The 25,299-nt window shown below is 40.5% G+C and overlaps 3 protein-coding genes across 4 annotated transcripts in view; 2 read left to right on the top strand and 1 right to left on the bottom strand.

Moving 5' to 3' along the window:
• Positions 1-10,256, top strand: part of LOC137886812 (unconventional myosin-XIX) — a 14,177-nt gene extending 3,921 nt beyond the window's left edge. The window contains exons 4-24 of one of the 2 annotated variants that reach the window (XM_068729450.1): positions 1-50; positions 504-636; positions 726-795; positions 893-995; positions 1,083-1,179; positions 1,270-1,346; positions 2,068-2,158; positions 2,342-2,507; positions 2,778-2,851; positions 2,970-3,091; positions 3,275-3,388; positions 3,755-3,931; positions 4,011-4,148; positions 4,259-4,366; positions 4,477-4,547; positions 5,481-5,554; positions 6,443-6,606; positions 6,838-6,967; positions 7,289-7,374; positions 7,675-7,998; positions 8,097-10,256. The exon at positions 1-50 is cut by the window's left edge and continues 64 nt beyond it. In XM_068729450.1, coding sequence (XP_068585551.1) covers positions 1-50; positions 504-636; positions 726-795; positions 893-995; positions 1,083-1,179; positions 1,270-1,346; positions 2,068-2,158; positions 2,342-2,507; positions 2,778-2,851; positions 2,970-3,091; positions 3,275-3,388; positions 3,755-3,931; positions 4,011-4,148; positions 4,259-4,366; positions 4,477-4,547; positions 5,481-5,554; positions 6,443-6,606; positions 6,838-6,967; positions 7,289-7,374; positions 7,675-7,998; positions 8,097-8,210 — 2,483 coding nt within the window. In that variant the 3' untranslated portion in view covers positions 8,211-10,256. Of the gene's footprint in view, positions 51-503; positions 637-725; positions 796-892; positions 996-1,082; positions 1,347-2,067; positions 2,159-2,341; positions 2,508-2,777; positions 2,852-2,969; positions 3,092-3,274; positions 3,389-3,754; positions 3,932-4,010; positions 4,149-4,258; positions 4,367-4,476; positions 4,548-5,480; positions 5,555-6,442; positions 6,607-6,837; positions 6,968-7,288; positions 7,375-7,674; positions 7,999-8,096 lie in introns of both variants that reach the window. The other variant, XM_068729449.1, reaches the window with a different exon arrangement.
• A 99-nt stretch (positions 10,257-10,355) lies between these two features.
• Positions 10,356-12,821, bottom strand: znhit3 (zinc finger, HIT-type containing 3). The gene is made up of 5 exons (XM_068729451.1): positions 12,669-12,821; positions 11,870-11,901; positions 11,670-11,735; positions 10,902-10,979; positions 10,356-10,744 (listed from the first exon to the last, which is right to left on the bottom strand). The coding sequence occupies exons 1-5, from the start codon at positions 12,800-12,802 to the stop codon at positions 10,542-10,544; spliced, it is 513 nt and encodes a 170-aa protein (XP_068585552.1). The 5' UTR covers positions 12,803-12,821; the 3' UTR covers positions 10,356-10,541.
• Positions 12,822-15,448: 2,627 nt separating this feature from the next.
• vkorc1l1 (vitamin K epoxide reductase complex, subunit 1-like 1) lies at positions 15,449-20,799 on the top strand. Its single transcript, XM_068729461.1, has 3 exons — positions 15,449-15,673; positions 18,459-18,568; positions 20,478-20,799. Exons 1-3 carry the CDS (start codon positions 15,450-15,452, stop codon positions 20,702-20,704), a joined length of 561 nt encoding a protein of 186 aa, XP_068585562.1. The 5' UTR covers position 15,449; the 3' UTR covers positions 20,705-20,799.
• Positions 20,800-25,299: the final 4,500 nt, after the last annotated feature.

Raw genomic sequence — 25,299 nt, 5'->3', positions numbered from 1 at the left:
AGCCGGTGAACCAATCCCTGGTGGTCAGCGGTGAGAGCGGTGCAGGAAAGGTAAACCGACACACAGCGCGTTACGCTTGAGGAATAAACGTAACCTTTGACGGTATATAGACTAAGCTGATTATGTATTTATGAGTCTTTGAGTGACTCATGCTCTGAATAATATGACACGGTATTGTTCAGCAGAAAAATCTATAATGAAGATAGTTTTGCATGAACAGCGAAAGCCAGTCCAAAAATACCAAAAATAATAATTTGAGAAGAGCTGAAACAATTGGTATATTTAATTGATTAAATTAATTAATCGTCAACTATTTTGATTCATTATTAATCATGTAAGTCATGTTTCCGGTTAGCTCTCAGGACCTGCAGGTCCACAAATAATTTGAAGTTGGGCTCTGGGGACTTCACTTCTGACATTTCCTTCAGAGGCGATGGCTGTAAACCGGGTCACAGCATCGGTACAAACGCGCTTCAGTGGACTTTTGATTTGTTTCTTCACAGACGTGGACGTCTCGTTGCCTGATGAAATACTACGCGACTGTGGCGGCTTCCTCCTCAGTGGTGAAGAGTCAGGACACAGTGGAGAGGATAGAGAGGAGGGTGCTGGATTCCAACCCCATCATGGAAGCTTTCGGTGAGATAACTGATGATCGCTGGTGTCTCGTTACTGTGAAAACAACCACTGCGGACACTCACTGAGTCAACCCTTTACCCTCCATGTAGGCAACGCCTGTACGCTACGGAACAACAACAGCAGTCGCTTTGGAAAGTACATCCAGCTCCAGCTAGACAGGTACTCACAACGGATCCTGCCGCACTCTCTTCTCAATCACGCAAGCTGGCGTCAGTACAAGTTGTTGGTGGGTTTGACGTGTTGTTTTTCCATGAAGGTGTCAGCTGTTAGTGGGGGCGTCTGTGCAAACCTATCTGCTGGAGAAGACCAGGGTGGCCTGCCAACTGGCTAATGAGAGGAACTTCCACATCTTCTACCAGGTGAGTTAATGGGGCAGCACGTGTCCTAGTTTGGTTTAGTGTTGACACTTTCACATGTGCAGATGCTGAGAGCGTTTTGTTCTTCAGATGATGAAAGGGTCCACAGATGAGCAGAGGAAGGAGTGGAAGATGCCACTCAGGCAACGTTTTGTGTGGCTGCCAAATTCTGAAAAAACTGTTGAGGGTCGGTCTTTAATTTGCATGTGTATTAAGGCATGTTTATACATTTATGTGATTCTCACAAGTACCTGCTCTTCACGTGTTGTTTTTATAGAGGATTGTTTTCATGAGACTGTGGAGGCAATGGTTCATCTGGGCATTAATGCAGAGAGGCAGAGACAAATATTCAGGGTAAGGTACTCATCATCGATAACGCTTCAATTCAACCCCCTCTATTTAGCATTTATAAACGCTATACAAACATTTAATGAATTAAAAAACCCTAATGTAGATCTGAGTAGGTTAAAGGACCTTTTGAAGTGTACAATTCTAACTTCTCCTATAAAGACATATTTTATATTATTACAACTGTGTTTTACTATATCGTCATTCATTACGTTTATGCACAAGCATCCAGCTATTTGTGCACACAGGAGGAGTTACAGTTGTTGACAAATACATTAGTAACTTATATCTGCTTACTACATTGTAGTTATGGTTGGGCGATATGGCCAAATTCTTTGATCAAGATGTAAGTACTTTCATATCTCGATAACGATATATATCATGATAGAGCATGTTTCAAGTTAAGTCAATAAATAGATGAATTAACCCTATGGTTTTGTATACCCCTGTGTGAATTAAATAGGTAGTTCAAATAGGAATTAATTTACTGAGTATTTTATTAGGAACATTTGTGCCATATAAACTTAACAGTGTCACTTGAAATTATGGAGAAAAAAAATATTTATTTAATGTTTATATACTGCTTATGAATGCTAAATATCGGGGTTAAAGTAAAGTTACCTATTTATCAATTTTCAGTCCTGTTTTTGTAAAAAAAAAAATTCAGCCTCTTTCTTTCTCTGTACGCACAGAATATACTCGTCTTATTCTATTTGTTGCGTTACAGATATTAGCGGGGATTCTGCAGTTGGGGAATGTGAATTTCTCCTCTTCGGCGGATGAATCACAACCGTGTCACCTAGATGAGCAGTCCAAAGGTATTGGATAAGATTTAGTTTGAGATATTTAATCAACTCACTTCCAGTTATTGAGTAGTACAGAATGCTGCTGAAGAGATTTTATTTAAAGAATAAATCCCATGACACTCCGCTCCCCGACAATAACTGTGAACAAACATGAAATACGTAGTTACCGGCCTTCCACTCCCATCTGTGTTTCAGACTTTTGTCAGAGGGCTGCTGAGCTGCTGTGTGTCGCGACTGAGGAGCTCCAGATGTGTTTGAGAGTGAGGACGTTGAAGGCGGGGAAGCAGAGCGTGCTCAAGCCGTGTTCCCAGGCCGAGTGCAGCGTGAGGAGAGACTGCCTGGCCAAGGTCATCTACGCCCAGTAAGAATGAGGATGTGATGGAGTGGAACAGCCGTGTGATAACATCATGTGAAGAGGGCGGGTCATGCAGGAGCTTGTTTTTGTCCTGTGACTAAGACTTTGTCCCCAAACACTCTTTTCCACCAAAGACTTAAATGTGAAACCATCATGCCCTTTAGTTTACAATAAACAGAGAGGAAGATGTGTCTGTAAAACACTCTTTATATTTACAGGCTGTCTATTTTTTGGGAAAAGGAGTAACGAGTTTGCATCTTTTTGTTTTTCTAACAGATTATTCGATTGGCTGGTTACATTCATCAACAACAGCATATGTGCAGACAAATCCACATGGTGCAACTTCATAGGTAAAGACATTATCGTCTTTTACTTTGTTGAATATGAATATCTATTTGTAATTTATTCCCCCCCCCCCAAGTTTCTTCTCACAAGCTCACACACTCCTCTCCTCTCTGTGATCTCCAGGAGTTCTAGATGTGTACGGGTTTGAATGTTTCCAGATCAATAACCTGGAGCAGCTGTGCATCAACTATGCCAACGAGAAGCTGCAGCAGCACTTTGTGGCTCATTATCTCAGAGCTCAGCAGGTACCACGTCTTATCAATTTTCCATGCAGAGATCTCAGGAGAGCCGTAGTCTCCCTGCTTGATGTGTTGATGCGCAGGCCTCGGACATCCTCTGTTGGTCGTGAACAGAATTTGTCGCACCTTGTGTAATGTGAAAACAATATTTTGTACTTGAATATTTATGTTAATCTCTGCTTCTCCCAGGAGGAATATGTGTCAGAGGGGTTGGAGTGGTCCTTTGTCAAATACCAAGACAACCAGAGCTGTCTGGATCTTCTAGAGGGAAGTCCTGTCAGTGTGTTTTCTCTTCTTAATGAGGTATGCTGGTAATTGTCCTTTTTTTGTTTCTTAATTATCACATTTTTTATTGATAATGAATTTCAAAACCCGCAAACCCAAAAGCAAACAACACAGCACACACTAATAATGGAAAAACAAACAAAAAACTAAACAACACTAATAAAAAACCGTGGACAGTTTTAAAAGAGAAAGAAATTATACATTTTATGGATTTATATTTTTGACGTTGAAGCCATGTTAATTTAGAGAATTGTCCCCTTATGCTTTTAGCCCTTACTTTTCATGCATTCATTTTTCTGGTTTAATCTGAACATTGACTTAATACTAAATATATGTATCCATAGTAAGTGTAGGTTGACCACTTTTTACATACCTGTCCTATAGGAGAGTCGTCTTAACCGAGTCTCGGACGCAAAGACATTCCGGGTTCGTCTGGAGAAGGAGCTCTGTGATAACGCCAACATCAGCTGGGACAAGTTCAGCAAGGTGCCACACTTCACTGTGGCTCATTACGCCGGCAAAGTCAACTACCAGATACAGGGGATGGTGGAGAAAAACAAGGTGTGTACGGAACTTTTTAAATTCAGAAAGTTGCACCACATATTCCTCCGCTCATCTCCTGCTGGATTCTGTGTTTTAGGACCCGGTGCCACCAGAGCTCACCAAAATGCTTCAGAAGTCTGACAACCCCCTGCTTCACCAGATCTTCGCTGATAAGGAAACCGAGAACCCGACGACCAAGGGGCTCAGTAAAGTCACTGTGGTCTCCAAGTTCAAGGTGGGAGCCAGCTAAAACCTCTTATCACCAGGGTCACATGAGCTAGATGGGGCTGGTAGATTTCCTCCTGGGAGGGTCTAGTCATGGCTCTGATTAATGTCTGACTGCAGAACTCTCTGGAGAGCCTGATGAAGATCCTCCACACCACAACTCCTCACTACACTCGTTGCATCAAACCCAACCCAGACTGTAAGCCACTGACCTTCAAAAAGGAGGAGGTAGATGTTCTTTTAGTTTTTTTCATTAATACCACCATTACAACAGAGGCAATGCTCTCTATGTTCCCTAAAGGGAAAGGTTTTGATGGTTATTTCCTGTCTACTCTCAGGTTATCATGCAGTTGGAGGCCTGTGGGATCGTGGAGACTATTCATATTAGTGCTGCTGGCTTTCCAATCAGGTGAAAACATGTTTCTTTGTTTACATTTATTCTTAAAGAGATAAAGTGGGGCTGTATGGGGTACTTATCCATAGTCAGTGTATTTAACAACCATTCAGTTTGACTGTCATATTTTAGTTTTTTACTTATTTATTATACCTTTACTGTTTGATTACGTATTTATTATGCTTGTTTTGATCTTGATTTTCTACTTATGTCTCTTGTTTGTTTGTTTGTTTGTTTGTTTGCACTATCCACTCTGCTGCTGTAATCCTGCAAATGTCCCGGCTGTGGGACTAATAACGGATTATCTTATCTCTTATCTAACCTACAGTAGATGGCCAGTTTGGAGAAGCAGACAGGAGTAACGGCACGGGAGCAAAGCTATATACTGCTGTGGACAGGGGCAGCAGCAAAACCTATTTTTAGCCACCTGAAAAAACGATATTAGTTTAAGTGTACGCAATAACTAGAGTATTTTTACCCTTTCCTTTCTGAAGCCATTCTTTCCTCTATGCTGTCTTTAAGGCCACAAGACTCCATTCACATAAAGAGTCATTTTACCAAGCAGAACACGTGACTTGCTGGTCTACAGCTGATCTCAGTGAATCCGAACTAACCCTTTAAAACACCAAAGTCACACAATAACACAAACTGACTTCTCGATCGAGGCAGCAGTCCTGCGAGGCACAATTACTGTTTTTGTCAAAGGAGTGTTGTGGCCTTGAAGAGAGTAGATGGATGGAATAAGAGAGTATAGATGGATGGAATGGCTTCAGGTCCCCGTACTTCTGTCTGTTTCTCCAAACTGGGGGCGTGCTGATCGCCATCTAATAAGTTAATACACTGCTCAAGTAACTCATACGAGCCCATTTAAAAAAATCTGAACTATCCTTTTAATGTGTTGCTTTGTTTTTCTTGGATTTTGGTTGACTTGTCGTTTCTGTTGTACAGAATTCCTTTCAAAAGCTTCATGCAACGCTACGGACCGATTGCAAAATATTCAATTTTCAAATCAGGGAATGTTGGTAAGTACAGTTTGTTGTCGGGTTCAATTTAAGGTGAATTTTGGCACGTTCACTGTTGATAAAGAGTGATTTTATTTCCTCTTTTTAGGTTAGCTGATTTATTCACCTTTTCCTTCAGTAGCCATCTTAGTGAACGTGACCCTCAGTTCTCTACTCTTCTGGGGACTTTTCCATTTGATGTATAAAAACAAGACTTTCTAACAAAATTTGCAACTTCTTATGAACTTTCCAGGTAAATGCATGAACCTCTGACTATCAGAGCTTGCTTTGCATGTTTCATGTTTCTTCACTCATTCCTGATCAATGCATGCTTGGACTTAAATTTGTCTTAACACGCTGTTTAGCTGCTTTTTAGCCATGCTAGCGGCATCGCTCTATGGATGTCATTGTTGGTCTGTCTGCCTATGTGTTCCAGACCGGAATATGTCAACTATTGGATGGATTTCGGCTGTATTTTGTGTTTAATGCAAATTAGCAGCTGTTAGCATGCACTAAGAAGGTGAACATGGTAAACATCATGCCTGCTAAACATCTGCTTGTTAACATCGTTGTTAGCGTTTAGCTCAAAGTACTGCCTTGTTGAGCCTCTAGCATGGCTGTACACTCTGAAGTCTCGTTGCAAGAATTTTCAAAGAACCCGCTCACTAAACTTGAATCAGGTTTGAAGGAGTCTTTGAATTCAGACAAGAGTAATCGCATCAGAATCTGTGGAAACTGTGCTGTTGATTCTGATGGATTCCTCTGTGCTCTCTCACGCTTAACCAGTTTTTACCTCACTGACTGAATCCTATGTGGTGAAAGTGAATCTCTGGACAGTTGGAGTGCTGCTCTGCCCTTAACTTGAATAATGTCTCTAGTGCTTCACTCTAATTCTAATGTCCCTCTCAGATGTGGAGGCTGACAGCGGTGACATTCTCCGGCAAGAGGTGGAGAAGCTCCTCGCCGTCGTGCTACAGAACAAGGCGTTTGACCCCTCACACAACCGTGACAGTGAAAAAAACAATTTATGGGTGCACTGCGGAAGGACTAAAGTTTTTCTCACCCAGTTGATGGTCAGTCATTTATACACACAGACGTCCTCACATAATATAAAGTGTATAACTTGGAACAGAAAAATGCCTGTGAAGTAATAAGCTAAAGTACTACATATTGCCCAGAATTTCTTTTTTTGATCTGGCCGTATCGTCCTTGTTGAGTGTTCCAGTTACTTAACATGCCGGTAAAGCAAATAAGGGCTCTGGTCTTTTTTTGGAGTACTGACCTGCCTGGCTGTTGTCTCACAGCTAGATTCGCTGGAGGATCAGAGGAAGAAGATCCTGTCTCGGTGTGCCTTCTCCATTCAGTGCTGCTGGCTGAAGTACCAGCGACACAGACGCCGCGTGCACCAGCACTCTGCTACTCTGATCCAAGCAGGTAAACCCCTAATGCCCTGGCCAGGTACCACTGAGTGGAATCGGTAGAGCTCTGTGGCCTCACTCCCGCTGAGTCCTGCTGGCTTTGACCTGACTGTCTGGCCAACAGGAACCAGCTGGCAGAGTCCGTACACAATGTTTGCAGGCTGACAGTTTATCCCTTCAAAGGCAGCAGAAGCTGCCGCAGCAGCTCATCTGATTAACTGTTGATGACCGATGTTCTGAATGGGAGCACATAAACATTTGTCTTCACGATGTAGAGATTACACTTGCTTAATTAATGGCTTAGTCAGAGGTTGAATGTGTTTTATGCCTCTCACAGTGGTGCGGTCGTGGCTGGTCAGGAGGCGGGTCCAGAGATGCAGCAGAGCAGCAGCAGTCATCCAGAGCACCTGGAGGAAATGGAGGGTGAGATTTGTAAAGAATACATATCGCATCTTAGGCTAGCTGCTCCAGGCTACATTAGCTGCCACTTGCTTAACACATCCGTATCTTCGACCAGACTGTTGGTGGTCGAGTTGCATCATGGGTAATTGCAGCCTGGTCTTTACTGTCCATCGTGAGTTTTACGATGTTATAGGAGAGCTATGCTTAATTTCTCCAGGGACAACAAATAGTCTTAGCAGTAGCAATAGCATTGTTTATCAATGTGCACTGGCCCTGTTAAAAAAAATATTTATATGAAAAGTATTTTTGTTTTTGTGGCAGGCCCTATTGAAATCCTTGGCCGAGACAGAACTGGATGACGCAAAGGACCTTGCAGAGGAGGACTTGCCAGTATTGAACCCTGTTATCAGGGAGCGGGGCTCAGTGCAGCTCTCCTCCATCCAGGAGCCTGTCTCCGTGCGAGGGTGGCCCATGGGCCTGGCCCTGGCCTCAGCACCGTCCATCACCATGTCTCTGACAGCCATGGGCTTCCAGAAGATGGTATCTGTGATGGCCTCCCTCAACCTGCCCTCCAGGAGAGGGGAGTATAAGGTGAAGCCCAATCAGTACTCACAGGAGCTAGCCTCCATAAGGGCTCAACCCAAGGTGAGGGCACATAGCTCCTTTTAATCTGTTGAAGTTTTTATCATCTGGAGGATTTTTATGGTCATTTCGAGATTCAACTTTTCTTCTTTTCTTCTCAGGGATCTGTGAAGCTGCACTATCAGCGATCTCCACTTCTCTATGCTGACACGCAACCAGACATGAAGAGTGACGTGACGGGGTTCAACGCGATCCTGCTTGAGAAAACTTTGTAAGCTTTCGCCCTTTGCTGAACACCAAAGGTGGACTTCATGGACTTGTGTTATTGCAGTGGAGCATCTGCTCTTCCATAATCTGACAGAGGGAACAAACTAGGGCTGCAACAACGAATCGATAAAATCGATTAAAATCGATTATTAAAAGCGTTGGCAACAAATTTCATTATCGATTTGTTGTGTCGCGCGATTATTACGCCACTCAATAAGTCGCAGAGATGTTTGAGTATAAAAAAAAAGTTGAGTTGAGCGCAGAGCGGAGGTAGAGGAAAGACCATCAGAGAGACCCGTAACGTTGTTCTGAAACACACGATGGAGGCAGAGAAATCAGTACGACCTAAGTCATCCAAGGTGTGGGAGCATTTCTCACTAAATAAATTGAAAAAGTGTGTTAATTGCAAGATATGCAAAAGCGACATGGCATGGCACGGGAGCACCACGGTGATGATTCAGCATCTAAAACATAAACATGTTGGAGTCCTTGATGAGGAGGAAGGGAGTTCAACAGCAGGATACGTCACTACAGAATCCTACTGTTGTTCCGTTTTGAAGTGAGGAACGTAACGTCCCTCCAGTAGCTCTTCTGGTGCTGCTGTTTACTCGTTATCCTGCTTGACAAGCATGACAAGTTAGCGTTAGCTCGTTAATAACAGTAGTAAAGCAGGGGTGGAATAGTTTGCAAGACTAAAGACACGTTTTTATTCACTTGCCTTTTCCCCGCCAATTCATTAAAATAATCGTTAGTTGCAGCCCTAGAACAAACCTGTTTTTTTATGCTGTCATTTTGTTAAATGTGTTTTAAAAGTCATCATTTACAGTTTTCTTGAAGAATGCCAAATGTGGATGCACAGAATGGCAAAACCTGCACCCTGGCATCATTTTTTTAACCCACCAAGTTAGGTAAGATAATGTGTCACTGTGCTGTGAACCTGACTTCATCATACATTTGTAGTCACCTTCAGTCGTATCTGATTCAAAATCACAGACAGTAATCCAGAAACACTGACCTCTGACCTGCCACATCTGAGATGAGACGTAGAAATCATTGAACGGGGTTTGAGTTATAATGATGTCACTGCAGGACAGAGCCTTTGTCCCTGTTTGGAAAACAGAAATTCATTCAATCATAGCACATTTTAAAACACTGCAGGTTTTTGTCTCATTTTTCTTGGAGCATCTGACTATATTGATCAAAGTATTGGGCCTTTTGATGAGTGCCTTTCTTAAAAATCAACACTCGAATCACAAATGGGCTGTTGGTATATGTATTTATTTTAGGATGATTATTTGTGTGATTTTATAGATTTATTTTGGGTGCAAAAACATGTGATAGAATATGCAATAATATCTGCAGCTGACCCAACATCCTACATTTATTTTGTGTGTGTGTGGGGGGGGATTAATTAAGCAAGTATTGCACATATAAAGCACATATTGCACATTAAAACCACAGACCTGCTCACATAAAGCAACAAGCAGACATGAATGAGAAGACACATCACTTGTGTTAAAAGGGGAAAGGATGAACCCAGGTTTATTCAAATTGCTGCTTTTAAGATAGTTTTTTATATATACACGCACACAATCTGTAAAATATTTGCCTAAACCACATTGTGTGGATTTTAATTGCTGCAGTTCAAAGCATTAATGCAAGTACTGTATTACATACCAAAGTCTTTTTACACTTGTTTCATGTGAGAACTCACGCCATTATAGCTATCAAGTTTTACTATATTTGTAATTTTAATATGCAAAACATCTTCTGCTTTAAGTAATGTTACAAGTTATTAATGTAACTTATTTTTTATCATCCTAGGTTTTGATCCTTTGCATTACCCAGACAGCTGTTGATTCCTTTCATATCTTCATTTAACATTTTTCCAGCTTTAGGTTCACTCGAATGTGTCAATTATGAGTTTGTAATTTGAAATGTGTACACTATTTTGTCAGTGGTACCAAGGGATTATTGTATAACTTGAAATGTTAATATTTAAATGAACGTTTCCTTGAAATAAATGTCAATGTTAATAAAACTTAATGAATGCATTTTCCTTTCGTCTTATACTTTGTTTACATGTGATCAGCTGTTCCACAAGTGACTTTTTCATCACAGCACTGTAAAGCCTTTAGTGTTGACTCGGGTAGTGATATTTTAAAAAAATATTTCAGCATTTATTTGAACACTATAAATACTGTAGCATGACAAGGCACAGGACAGGAGGATATATCAACACAAATTACAGGAACTAAACGTCATGCTTATAATTCAGAGACTTTATACAAAAATACAATCACAAATTATCTGATAGACAAACTAATGCTGGCACAATTTTACAAAACACCAGCTCCATTGGATGTTAATGATTTGGCTTCATTTTCGACAGTTTTCAAACACCAATCTGAAAATTCAACAAACAGAGGCTCCTGCATGGCGGCCTTCATAGCGTCGTCTTTGCTGTCTGCACCGTCAATGGAGCGCAGTAACTGTCTCAGATGGGGGTTGCAAAGAAGATCTTGTAGCTCTTTTGACTGACCTGTGGAGAAATACCAAAACATGAATAACCCATGTCTAATACTTTTGAAAACTTAATTTATGTGGTTATTAGTGAATACAAGTGTTAAGACAAAAGGACATGTGATGCTGCTGCCAATAGTGTTAAGAACAGAGGAACGGTACTGTTGGATTGTTACCCAACAGCTTGAGCCTCTGCAGAGGCGTTTTGTCAATGATGTCCTCTTCATGCAGAAGATCCTCAACAGTCCACATCTCTGCAAAGACAGGAAAGCAAAAAGGGCACATCACTCAGGGCAAAAGGTTCGACTGTGGTATTTCGATCACTTAATCTCACAGCCATCTTTGCTGTGCTTTAATCTACTAAAGAGACAATCACATTTCGGGAGATTCAGCCAATTTTTTTTATCCCAATAAAGGTTACTATACATCCCAATAACGATACATCCAAATATAGTATGTTTTCTGGTAATTCAATAAATAGCCGATATGAAATAGCCAAACAGTAAAGCCTAATTGTGTATACTCCTGTGTGTATTAAATACTTGACAAATGAAAAGTACTGACTATAATATAATAGATTAATATAACAACGTAAGTGCAAAATGAACATGTTTAAAGTGCATTTATAGAGAAAAAAAATGAATACACATTTCCAGCTGACTATGTTTACATGCATGCACACAAATATAGAGTAATCAGATTAAGACAATAGTTTGATTACACTGGGGTATGTGTTACTATGTGCTTGTTATTATCAATTTAGATGACGTAATGATGATCATGATGTCTCCATATGATTTCATCACAATATGAGTCCATGATTTTGTGCAAGTTGCCCAGTTCAACCTATTATAATCTATTTGTTTTGTGCTCTTGCTGGCTGGTAAGGACACACTATACAAAGAAATAGAATCACAGAAATGATCAGAGAAATAACTCCATACCAGTGTTGAAAGAATCCGTAGCTTCGGGATCAATAGGTGCAGGCTGTTCAACCGGTAAGCAAGTGTCTGTGAACAAACAAAGAATTTCAATGGTGGATCAGTGGATGATTAGCAGAGCAATATGTCCTCCGAGTATGATCGCAGCTTGTCTAAACAGCACAAAACTACATCACTAAAATACTGAGATCAAGCTCATTTACCTTTGTGCCTCTTATAACAGCCAAGTGAACAACTGAAAGAGAGAGAAAAACAATAGAAGTAATTAAAAACAGAAACGTATCTAGCAGATCGTTATGACTCTATAATAATACTACTGAATCACGGTAATACACAGTGACATCAGTACATACAGTGTACAAATACTGTATGTTAATTAGTTACAATGTGATCATTGTAAATAAGGGATAACATCTATTACTATTATAGTAGGTGTTTACTAACTTAAACTCAGAATGAATAATGAGCGAATGGATCAATTCACTTACGATCAAAACAAAACGTGGTATCATTCGTTCTCCAACAGCAGGAACAGCCTGTGACGTCAAAACGCAAATCGTTTTGAGCTACGTAGGCTACCGTCCCATGTGGTGTTGATGTCCGAATTGTTTTTCACGTGTCACTACAGAGGCATGGTCTGTACATAAACGCATATTTTCCTGGATTCTTAATTATTTTTAGTTACAGCCGTTTCCATGTTTTAAAGCGGCATGTGTCGTGTATGATTATAAACGTACGTTAAGTTACTGCGCTACGACGTTAACTGAATCGGATTTTAGCTTTAACGTTAGCTCATGGTAGATACTGCTGCTATTTGTATATGTTTTAAACTCTTAAGTTAGAGCCAACAAACATACGTTTGTGCCAGGAGAACAGAAAATATATTCTCTACTGTATTCTCCAATCTAAAATAACTGTTTTATTTTAGCCAAACAACTCGGTCGCTAATTGAAGGCTAGCTAACTTCGGCTAGCTTACAGAAAGTTGTATAAAGTTACTTACTATCTTATTTTGCAGGCTGGACATTTGTATTTTGGTGTATGTTCGCTGCAAACACTGCATATTTGCATCCTGGTGAGTAGAAAAAATAAGTGACTTAACAAATTAGTTATTATGCTAGCAGGGCAGCTCCTCATACACGTGTGAAGACCCGGAAATGAATGATATCGATTCCGGTTGGGAAATCCTTCCTTTCAAAATAAAAGTATTTGACTTATCCCACGGTTAATTTAGAAGTCAAACACAAGCTAAACCCAAACGCTGGTAAGCATTGGCGAACCTCTGGTTCAGCTGAGGAACACTTAACGTTTTCGTTCATTATTTATTTAGGTACGTTTTCAAGACTGCAATGCACTTTCCACAATCCGCAACTGCATATATTTTGAACTCTCAGAGCCTTGTTGGGTAGGGCAAGGTTGGTCTGCAGTCAGTTTCCACAATTAAGTCAAGTGACCAAAAAGGACCATACAATTTGAAATGCACAAACAAATCTCTTCCTTGGCTATGGGCCCTTGACCTTGGTGTCTGGATGTGCATGACACTCCTCTGGGATACAAAAAGTAAATAAAGCAGGCCCTCATTCCCCCTGAGAAAACACTGGACACAGGGGAGGGAGACATTTATAGACAAATGCGAGTGACAGAGGAATAAATTCTGCTTTTTGAGAAACTAAAAACACAAAAGAGTAACAGCATCCCTACTAAACCAGCTTTATTAAAAACATGTTTTATATTGTTATTCATGTATGAGCAGTATGAATAAAACAATCCAAGCTGGATTAGTTAACGTCAGTTTTTATTGAATCAAAATACAGTATAATATATTGTGCACCCACATAAATGACATCTACCTCTATATATTTATCAAGCACACACCACTGACCTATATAGCTCAAAACAAACTATGTTTGCACAGTTTTAACTTGAGTAGCAGGTCTTGCTACAGAGAATGGAATGGAGAGCCGTCCCGTGACTGATTACTGGGCATGTTCCCGGTGTCACAGCGCTCCATTCACTGGGTCAGGGAAGGCAGGGAACCTCGGCCATAGTCAACACCAGAAATCCAATTTTGTGTCCGGATCTGTGGGAAGATAATAATTAAATGGTGATCATTAATCATATCCTGCAACCATTTGCATTATCTATTCAACAGCAGATTGTGTCCTCAATTAATGATTTGGTCTAAAATGTCAGAAAAGACCATATTTCCCAAAAAAACATGTTGACATATTCAGTTATTTTTTAAGCCAAAGTATTATAAATGACCTAATTGATCGCATCGCAGATTATTTTGTTTAAGGTGTTATGTTGAAAACTAATCGCAACGAATCCGATTTTAAGGTATCAAAAGAAGCAATTGTTCCACCTGTGTTGTAAACTAAACATGGTTAGATTTCATTATGATAAAAACAGAATAGGGGACTAAAAACATGCAAAAATGTAAATGCTTGATCCATTGTATATGGCTCTAGTCTACCTATGAGAGTGACCTAATAGGTAGAACAAAGAAAACTTGACTTTTGACTGTGACTATAAAAGCAGTCGTCGTTCAACTGACATTTGGGATTAGTCTGCTCGCTGCCCTCGTCTGCAGGATGTCTTTAGTTGTGTAAATATACAAATACATATCCAAGGTTTTTTTTTTCTATCGTAAAGGCCGATTGTCTAGTAAATAATAGACGGATATTTCAACATGTAAAAAAAACAACTTTCAGACATTGTTACCTGCAAACACCGAAAGCCATCAAGACACAATTTTGGTTCTCCTGCGTTTTATTTCGCTGTTGTGAAATTTTTCTGCTATCTTCCTCTCGTGCCCGGGGGGGCAATGGCGGTTTGTGTTCAGCTCGATTTCTCGCTTGGATCTCCCTTTGCCGCAAGCATGGCGCGAGTATTCACGCAGATTATAATAATCATATTGATCGTAATACGTTTCCTCGAAAGAAACAAATCTTTCCATGTCTGTCGCCATTATGGAGACGGAATGCAGCGGCTTTGTACCAGACGAGTCTCGGAGCGTGTAAACAGATGAAGTCACTTTTTGTTTATATACATGTAGTCACGTGATCCCGGCTGTGCCACTTTTTGACTTATGGAAATATGGACGGTATGCTTTAAGAAATATTTCCTGCTGGTTATTTTGAAATATAAAATGTTGTATTGTAAAATAATGTATTGTTTGTTCTACATTTATTTTTTACTTTTATTTCAGCGTGGTTGTCTTTATTTACCATGTTAGATTGAATCTTTTGTTTTTGTGTTTTTAGTTTAGTTGTTCTGCTTCGTATTTTAAACACACGCGTGTTATATGCACGTATGGCAAACTGAACATTCATATCGAATCAATGTTGGGAATCAAAATAGCTGTAATAACAATGTGCCAAACGGGCAGGTAAGTACGTTTAGGGACCCTAGTGACTGCAATGTGTTTGTGACATGGGAATAAATAAATATCCAAGGAAGTTATAGTCAAAAATTACACTGCACCTAGTGTGGTTATTCTCTCTGGTATGTTACATGTATCGAAGTTAATGCACACACCATGCTGAACACATTCCACTCAACTGTTACGCTTATATGAGACAATAATTAATACTGCACATTGTTAGAAACCTATGCATAAACTAATTTGCACGCATATTAAATGATCGAAATGTGTCCGCAATAATAGAAAGTCGGGTTTATGTATGTTTTTGTTCCTCGGCGCAGCGGCCCGCCCCTCACGGTGTGGCACGTCCTGACGCTTTTCCACGTCGCAGTCCTGTCTCAGGCGAACTCGCTGCGTATGTATGCGTGTCTCCAGCAAGGCCAGAGAGTGATGGCGGCGCCCGTCCTGAGAGTGTCCACCCCTCGGTGGGAAAGAATAGCTAGGCTCCTCGTTTGCCTGTTGGGCATCCTGTTGTCTCTATATGCCTTTCACGTCGAGAGGGAAAAGGCTCGGGATCCGAGTTTTAAGGCCATGTGCGACGTCAGCAGCTCCATCAGCTGTTCGAAAGTGTTCAGCTCAAGGTAATTTGAATTCAGCAAAAAGCGCTCAATGAAGCCGCTATTGTGCCAACCTGGGAAGGGCTGCGCGGTTCAAACTGTCAGATGCTCTCAGCTAGCATTCGCCGGCTGCCCGCTAACACTCAGACTAACTGAGAACTGTAACTGCCGGCGTGCCGCGACCCGGCTGGTAGCTAAATAACCCGAATGGAACAAGTTCACTTTTAGCTTCTCATTTAGTAAGCACATCATTAGCTATCTAGCTCGATGGAGCTAACTTTGCTAACCGTTAGCAAACGCAACCCATTTGATAACGTTCTACGTTACTTCTTAGCCACTAACGGCTAGCTGTCAACAGGGAGCCGTCAGCATTGCTATTCATTCAATCAATCAGTCGATAAGTTGCTGATGGGCTAGCTAATGCTAAGCGGTGGCATAGGATGCTCTGTGTATATGAAAGGGTAGCACATCTGTAACACCAACTTTAGTACAAAAGTTGACGATAGCTTGTTCAGACTAACGTTGTTGTTGCATGTGTGTCTTTGCACATGAGTCCATTCATTCCACGGACCAAACGAGCATTGTTGGTGGTTAGCTGGTTTCATTTGGACAATTCGGGGTAACTTTTTAACCTTGTAGCTAGCGCTCTCGTTAGCTGTCACACTGCTGTCATTAGCTGCCATGCTAACGTCAGTCGGTCCAGGGGGTTAAACCTTAACGTTACACCTCAGCAGAGGGACAGTGCACCGAATCTCCGCAGAGGTCAGAGGAAGGGATTGTACCAACGTTGGCTACCTTAAAGTGTCAGTGCTGCTGACCGTCACACAGGGACACCACATAGCTACATTGTGAGAGAAACACAGTTACACACGCTGCTAGAGTTTTACTTCAGCTAACTTCATGTGTCCGTCAGACTTGTGTCTCAGTTGGTTTACTCACAAAGACTTCAGTTTGCAAGCAATCGATCGTTTAACTCCCCTTTACACTCTTAAGATGACGGTTCTGTAAAACACATTCTGTCAAGTTGTCATACTAGCTTGACTGTGGGCAACAATGAATGACTCAAGTGAACCCCACCTAGTCAGTCCCATTGAAGGAGACTCTTTGCAGGCCTTGTGAACAAATACTCTTAGCATGGCTGGAATGTAACCTGTCCAGGACCTGTAAGATGAGTGAGCCAAGTCACAGTCTTAAGAGACAGTCTCGCCTTGATCAACTCACATAAGCTGTGAACCATCAGTTCTTCTGACTGAATGTGTTCACAAATAATGAAGTAATGACTGAATGAAAGACACAATTGCTTCCAATGAAGAATCGTAGTCTAAACAAGCTGAACAGTCTAATCTCTACTGCCATCAATGTCTATGAAGTGAATACCCTGTATTTGTGTGATGCAGGTTATTGTACTGTATTTGTTATGTAGTATGTTATTGTGTATGGTAAATTAAATGAGATGGATAAACATATTTCACACTGAGAGATGCATGCTATAAAAAAAGAGATTTTAAAATGGTGAAATACTTGCACAGAGACTTTAAAACTTGCATTATCCTCAAGTTTTTAATAGCATTCTTCCAAAATATTTTAAAGCACGGTGTTCAGAAGTCGACTATGGCCCACATTGGCATGTGTTTGTGCTAAATAAGATTTTAAATGAGGTCTGAGTTATTTAACCAGCCTCTTATCTCCATGCTCCTGCTGTATAGCCTCAGATGAGACATGAAAAAACATGATGTATTAAAGAAAAACTGGTATATGAATAGTGATATACCGATATGGTTGTATGTAAAGAAATGAGTGTATATCACTACTTTGCACATGTATGAGTTGTTGTATTATGCAATAACTTAAATGCACTCTCAAAATGTTTGTAGCACTACGGAGCAGAAAAACTGTGTGAAAAAGTATATGACAAATATGTTTACTGAACATGTTGAGTGAGTTGATCATTTCCGTTGAGTAAAACTCGTACTGCTTTAAATAGCCTGAGCATAATGACCGCACTGCTATCTTATCTTTTGTTGTGCTGGATGTTGTGGTTTTCTTGGAAATAAATTCATCACTACATAAAAATAACGACAGCACAAAGGCTTTAATTTGACTATGGCACAACCTGGAACAAGAGCTGATGTGTTGCACAGGTGTAAAGTTAGTGGTGAACAACAGAATGGTATTGCCAGCGTCGTGACAGTTCTTATAGAGTTCTTAGAATCGGACAAACTTAGTGATTGTTGCCTTTTTAAGGGCTCTTTTCTGTTACATGCACTGAAAAAATGAGTCGGACAACGCCCGCCATGATGGTGGTAGTCATGTCAATATCCATTGTGCTAAAGAAACCTTTTAGCTTTGCAGCATTTGTTTTCTCTTAAAAAAAAGTCCAGATAGGTTTAGTCAATTAATTGATTAGTTGATCAACAGAAAATGTATCGTCAGCTATCGTTTTGGACTGTTGGTCGGACAAAATGACATTTCAAAATGTCACCTCAGACGTTGGGAAACTGTCATGGACACTTTTCACAGTCATGGACACAGTTAATTAAAATATTTTCTGTAAATTATAATTTGCATATCCTAGAACACAATTCTGCTAAAAAGCAAACCACATCCAGACTATTAAAGGTTGCTGGAAAACGAGCATTAGGAAGACCTGGGTGTGATGCTGCATACCGTTTTTTTTCTTATCCCATCTCCATTCTTTTTGTTTGACTCATTTGGTTTTGATAGACGTCAGCTGTTTAGTTAGTCAGATACTGTACTCCTGAAGTTAAGTTGTAACTGCCTTCTTTGCCGATGTCTTGGTGCGGTTTAGGTGGGGTCGAGGATTTGGACTCCTGGGCTCAATTTTTGGAAATGACAGCGCACTGAACCAACCCAACAGTGTCTACGGGATCGCCTTTTATGCCTTTCAGCTCCTACTAGGTAAGATGTGACTTTATTCATGTCATGTGTTGGTGTTGCAAATTAAGGTGACAAACTTCCCTAGCCATTGGATTCGTAACTAGTGCTGACTCAACACTTTGCCTTCCTCTGTCATTGGTGTATTTGCCAAAATTGCCTCACATGACCCTGACACACTGGCATCATATTTAGTTGCCATGTGTAAATAATAATCTAGTTACAGGCGGCTCATATTTGTTGAAGCTCACCTGATCTGCAATCAATATTTTCAGTTTTTTGGACTTAATTCTAATTCATTACTACAGACAGTGGCCTCATTCTTTTGTGTTTATCCCAGTGTAATTTGGCACTGACAGTTCAGAGTAAGCCTAAATATTTTTCCTCATGTGTGACTTGTTTTAACTCAGTCATGCTGGTTTGCCTGCCGAGTGGCCTGTAGGCTTGCCGGGCCACCTGGCGCTGGCACGGAACAAGAGGTCCTTTTAGCCACAGCAGTTACCACTCATTTGACTGACACAATAGCAGCCCAGTTAAGCCAAACCGCCACAGCGGGTCAAGATTTCCATATTAAAGGCGATACCACTCCGTTTCAGAAGTTTCATTATTCATATGGCCTTGGACCGTTCAATATGTGTTAGCAGGGATGACTCAAGAATCTGCATATTCAAAGTTTAACCTCTGCTTAGTGCCAGTGTACAGCATTTGAATACTGTCAACAACATGAGTGTACTGTACACTCGCATGTTGAAACTAGACACACAACTAATGCTACAGTTGTGCGTTTTCCCGTTATGGAATTTCTTTTGGACAATCAATTAAGAAACTATATATGGAAAAACAAACGGAATAACCACCAATGATGTTTGATTTGTCTGTTATTTAATTTACCGGATTATGTACTTCATCACAATCGTAACATTGATTTGTGCTCATTGATTTGTGACATACATGTTGCACTACCTGCCTGTACTACCACAACTTCATTAATGTCTGGTAGTGATTGGTGGTACCACCTGTTTGACCCCCCCCCCCCCAGTGGTGGAAGTAGCGCTCAGATCTTTTATTTAAGTAAAAGTAATACCACAATACCACAGTGTAGAAATACTGTTACAAGCATCAAAGCTTTAATTCAGTAAAAGTACAGAAGTACTGAAAGTAAAAGTACTCATAACGCAGAAATGGCACATTTCAGAATACTATGTATGCAGTACAATGAATTATATGTTACAGCTGATTAAGGTGAGACTAATTTGAACTACTTGATTGACTGCTGGGTAGTTGAATCTAATAATAATAATAATAATAATAATATACCATTTATTCGTGGATCACAGTTTGTTTTGATAATCTCAATCGTCAAAGTAACGAGGAAGTAAAGCTTTAGAATAAATGTAGTGAAGTAAAAAGTACAGTTCTTGCTTCGAAATCGTCGTAAAGTAGAAATAAAAAGTAGCAGAAAATACAAGTACCTCAAAATTACATTTATGCTCAGTACTTGAGTTCTTATTTACGTTTTATCACTGGACCTTATGTCAGGATTTCATATTCTATGATTAGTAATTGTGTAAAAACACTTTTTTAAGTCATGAGCCTTTCCAGCCCTCAGATGTGCAGTTCACTTGTGCTTTTAGAGCTCAGCGTGACTCGTGCAGACTTGTTTCGGCTTTAGGTGTGGAACAGCCAAATTGTGACGAACGCTAATGAAATATCAAAAGCGCAAACTTAGAAAGCCTTAGAACTGTGACCGCACCTCATGTGACAACAGAATAATATGACCAGTGTTTAAGCAGCTGCTTGCATAAATAGAGACCTGTCTGAGGCTGAAAGCTAAAGAGCAGACTCATCAGGTTATTTGTGTGTTCTAAGGTTGCCTTTTTTTTTCTCTTCTGCGGTGATTTGCCTAAGCTTTAGTTTGTGTTTCTCGCCGTAGGAATGACTGTGAGTGCAATGGCCGCCCTTATTCTCATGACGACATCCATCTTGTCGGTGGTGGGTTCGCTCTACCTGGGCTACATCCTCTACTTTGTCCTAAAGGACTTCTGCATCATCTGCATCACCACATACGCGCTGAACTTCATTCTATTTATTCTCAACTACAAGCGACTGGTTTACTTGAACGAGGCCTGGAAGCAGCAGCTTCAGGCCAAGCAGGACTAAGCTGTCGAGAGCCGCAAGAAAAGTGCGACAAACAAACAAAAAAAAGAAATGTGACCTCTGACCATTTGACTTGCCACCAGGAGACCTTGCTTCCAAACAATGTTTATTCTGCTGTGTGTTAAAAAACAAAAAAACAAAGAAAAAAAAAAATAAGAAGAAGAAATTTAACTTAAATGTTGGGCCGGACATCTCAATGTTGCAAACATGGAAGGAGATGTAAGTGAAAGATGATTTCTCTTTTCATTTCTTTTTCCTTGTTTAACATTGTACTCACTTAAGGAAGGGTGTGTGTGTGTGTGTGTGTGTGTGTGTGTGTGTGTGTGTGTGTGTGTGTGTGTGTGTGTGTGTGTGTGTGTGTGTGTGTGTGTGTGTGTGTGTGTGTGTGAGAGAACACATCGACCCGAGCAAGCGGAGGCAGAAGGCCACGACGATGGAGGACGGCTCTCTTTTGAACAAAAAGGATTGCAGAATGGAAGAAAACGGGACATTAAAGGGGTTTACTTGAAACGGTTAGAAAAGGTCCTATTGCTGCACAGCGGATCTGCACTAAAAACTCCGAACCGAATAATGTGTCCCAAAATAATAATAAAAAAACACTCATTAGGTTATCCTACAGTTTGCAGATATGATTCTAGCAGGAGGGGGGAGGAGGTGGGCTCTTGCGGTGGGGACGAAGACAAAAGGATTAACATTTATACAGAATAGTTTGTTTTCATGTTTACACTTTGTAGTATGTTTCTTTTATGAAGAGGACCACTAAAAATCAACACGGGACAATGTGAGAAAAATTGTGTGTAGATCAGTCCGACTGTTTGTTTCGGTATTCTGTAAATAGCTGCTGAGCAATATTCCAGGCTAGATTGTGATTTAGTATTGAGACAAACCTTTAAGGACAAAAATGAAGAAGAAAAAAACAATACACCAACAAAACAGGAGAGAACATTGGTCAATTTGGAACAAAAAAAAAAGCGATAAAGGTCACTTGTCTGGAGTCTGAAGATGTGCTCGGGACGTCTTCCGCCCCGAAATCCTGGTCAGGCATGCAGTTCAGAGTTGTGTGGATTTCTTTGTTGCAAGTGGTTATTGTTTCATCTGAAGCCACCGACACAAGTCTTTTAAACAGAACTTTGGGTTCTTCTCACCATGCATAAAGGCACCCTCACTTTTTTTTTTTTTTTTCCTCTTCTTTTTGGTTATGTGAAAAGCATTCCTGACCTCCACACAAGTGGGATCCATAATGAATTATGTGCCTAAATGAGTGTTAAGGTGAATTACCTTAATTTCTTTTCTTTCCTTTTTTACGTTTCGGTTGTTTGGGGGGGGGGGGGGGGTCTGCTCGTTGTTTTATTGTCACAGGTCCAAGGCTTTATTTTTATGATCACAGTTTTGTAAGTTAAGATACCAGTGAAGTGTTTCTCCCTCCCTAATAGAGTCTCATGAGGTAGCAACGGCTGCTACACTGTGATTGTCTGCTGAAGTGTAGAGTGGCAGAGGCTTCTCCTGTCTTACTGTTTCAACGTGTTAATGCTCATCTGGCTTTTGTTCACTGTCCAGCCTGTATACATTTGATGTCAATTTAACGGTGATGGTGATCTTGCCAAGCTGAGTTACGGTTAATTTGCAGGATGTGAACAAAACACGTAATGCTTGATGTTGACATGAGCGGCAGAGGCGTAACAGGGGTGTTAAGATTCTCTACGACAAAAAGAAAAAAGCAGAACGTTAAGCCATATGCAGAGTTTGTGGGATCTTTGGATCCAGTAGGAAAGACGTCCGGGTCGCCACACCGATGCTTTTCATGAAGTGGTTCATCTCTAACATAGCAACGTTTGTACGGTCCCAGTATTGGGGGGGCAACCACTGCTGGTAGTGGCGTTGCCAGAAATCCACAGTATTGCCAGTTCAGTTCAGTCCAGCACCAAGTGACAGGGTCGGACCATCCAAAAATCCACTGATTTAAAGCACCCTACCCGTCGGATGCATGGTACACTATCTCCTTGCTCTTAAGCATATGTTGGACATTGGACAATCTTACACTCACAGATCCAGAACAGTCGTAGTAATAACTGTAACGATGTGATTCCTCTGTGGCGTTAAACCGGCTTGTTAATAGTTCCCATTACTGCTAGTCTCCGTGCCCCCTGACAGTTTTTTGTGGAGTGAGGGTTGTTGAAGTATTGATGATAGCAACTGCCAGGAAAGTAATCTCAGCGACACGTTTCCTGTAAAGTCATCACTCGTCTATGAAAATGGAAATTGAGGAGGTACCACCCCCCCAAGGATATTATCAAGTGAAATTGTTGTCTGTTCATTCATGTTGTAACCCATTTACTTCTAATCATATATAGGCTGTGTTACATTATTGTTGCCCATTTTCCAAAGCATAATAGTTTTTTCCTACACACCATGCAGACGGCAGTTTCCGTTCACTTCACTATGTGATGGGATACACTTTTAAGAGATGCTTCCAGCACTTAATCCTTCACAGTGAAGATCTATATACTGTTCACCATGTCAATGTTTGTCCTTTGGGTCCCAGTATAACTGATTTAATGTGATGCAGTTTGGCATCGAGTCTCAGTCATCCTCTGATGGATAACCTAACTTAAAGGAGTACTCCACCATTTTTAGCATGCACTCTAACAACATTTATTCAAAATTGATGCAGCAAAACCAGAAATCTTTTATTTATTCCATGCATTCTTCTTCCTCCTCATCAAAACCCGGGGCCTACATTACCCACAGTACAACTCGACCACCGGGTTTGGTATGCTAGTAGTGGCTAACATAGCAAACGTATGCAGTAGGACTCCCCAACACCCGTGAACAGACCTTAATGTGTAAATTCTGTGGAGTACCCCTTTAAACACATTTCATTGTCTTTGAAAGTTTATTATTCTCATGACACACAGAAAAGAGTGGGAACCAACGGCTGCCTAGAAGAGGAACTCATTCAAACACTAGTTTGCTTTGGAAAATGGTCGGCAGTCCTGCTACATTGACACACGATTGGTAGTAAACTGGCCAAAAACATGTACGCACCAATACAGTCCCTTTTAAACATACTGTACGGTCCTCCATAGAATGATTTAAATGTTTGCATCATTTCTCAGCAAGTCGTCTTTAAGATCTTCCGTATACAGTATTGCCTTGTCGGGCTTACATCAGGTTCTGTTTCATCTCGACTCAGAAAAAGATCGACAGCCGCACTGTTTAGTCTTTAGTCTGTGAAAGCCTGTGCACTCGCATGTAAGACAAGTCTCCTATGGATTCACTTGCACAAGTCAAACTGAAATAACTTACTGGTTTTTGCGGCAACGGCTATGGGTCCCGTTGAGTACTAGCGACCGTAGAACTGACAAGTGCACAGGAGGCATCATTATGTTCATGATTCCAGTCATTTGTAGGCCTGTCACACTCATGTGTGCAGTTACTTTAAAAGAAATGGACGTTGAGTCAAAAGTTTGAAATCTTTGGCTGGTAAACACATGTTGTGTGACGATTTAATGTCAAAAAGAAAGGTCAAAACGATCGATACTGCATTCTCAAGAATATTCATTTAGGCCCCGAGGTATAACTGCCATGTTAGTTGCATCACCAATGCCAACAAAAGTGCCTTCTGTTTGATCACTAGGCCTCGAGCCAAAGACGAGCAACAGTAATAGCCTTGTGAAATGAAGAATGGTAACTGTAACAGGCACTAATGCTTGCCTTCCTTAAAATGTAATCTGATAAATTGGTAATTCCCAAAGAGTTGATATCCAGTATCGGTACATTGATCTATTCAGAAATTACTAGACAAAATGCCCTGTCAAATCAATAGTCATCCCCTTTTCCCTTCCTGAACTCCACGATATAATTCTCTTTATTTTGTCTAGCTAGGACATGTTTGTTAGGATACACTCTGTTTAAACTACATGATTGTAATGTTCTTTTTTTTTTCATCCCTAATTATGCCCTTTAGCTGTATAGACTGTTAACATTCTGGGTTATTTTAGTAAAAAATTTAATAAAAAGTTGAGGGGTTGGTGGGGGGGGGGGGGGGCTAGGAATCCATGTGTCAGCATAAAATGTTTATTAAATTTCTTTGTGGAGGAAAACTTACTGGGTTTGCTTCTGTATTGCCAAATATGTTTTAAAATGCTGTATTTTCTTACATGGAAAAGTGTTACATGAATGGTAGGAGGGTGCAAAAAAATAAAAAAAATCTGTTCAAATCCATCTTACCTTAAGGGAAAACTGTGGTTGACATGAGAACATTTTTAATTGTGTCATTGTCATGTGGAAATGATCTACCATTAAAACATTCCCTCTGAAACTCTGCTCATTTTAAGTCATTTGAATGAGTGAGACACTGTTACACATGTAGTAACAGTGACGAGACAAAAAGTGGATTCACTTGTGAATGTAATCATTTTGTTACTGTGACTGATTAAAGGATTAGTGTACCGCTTATTTGTCTCAGAATAATAGTCAGGTTTTGAACATTAAAACAGGTTTTGCTTGCCATCATTCCTTCTGTTTATACTGGCCATTAAAAAGATCCCTTCCTATTGTGCTCACAAGTGAGTGTGGACAAAATCCACAGCTCCTTT

The sequence above is a fragment of the Cebidichthys violaceus genome, unplaced genomic scaffold, assembly GCF_023349555.1.
Source record: "Cebidichthys violaceus isolate CVI_PGR_0920_01 unplaced genomic scaffold, fCebVio1.0.p SCAF_46, whole genome shotgun sequence".
Lineage (NCBI taxonomy): Eukaryota > Metazoa > Chordata > Actinopteri > Perciformes > Stichaeidae > Cebidichthys > Cebidichthys violaceus.
Note: the sequence above shows the minus strand (reverse complement) of the source record. Positions and strands in the feature narration are given on the sequence as shown.

What these genes read in the sequence shown, in the direction of transcription:
- znhit3 (XM_068729451.1), bottom strand. Translation starts at nt 12,802, where the DNA reads ATGAGGAGCTGCCCTGCTAGCATAATAACTAATTTGTTAAGTCACTTA. An exon ending in CCAGCCTGCAAAATAAGATA is followed by an intron (nt 11,902 to 12,668) that starts GTAAGTAACTTT and finishes TCTCTCTTTCAG; the next exon opens with TTGTTCACTTGGCTGTTATA. An exon ending in CTGTTATAAGAGGCACAAAG is followed by an intron (nt 11,736 to 11,869) that starts GTAAATGAGCTT and finishes GTTTGTTCACAG; the next exon opens with ACACTTGCTTACCGGTTGAA.
- vkorc1l1 (XM_068729461.1), top strand. Translation starts at nt 15,450, where the DNA reads ATGTATGCGTGTCTCCAGCAAGGCCAGAGAGTGATGGCGGCGCCCGTC. An exon ending in TCGAAAGTGTTCAGCTCAAG is followed by an intron (nt 15,674 to 18,458) that starts GTAATTTGAATT and finishes GGTGCGGTTTAG; the next exon opens with GTGGGGTCGAGGATTTGGAC. An exon ending in TGCCTTTCAGCTCCTACTAG is followed by an intron (nt 18,569 to 20,477) that starts GTAAGATGTGAC and finishes TTCTCGCCGTAG; the next exon opens with GAATGACTGTGAGTGCAATG.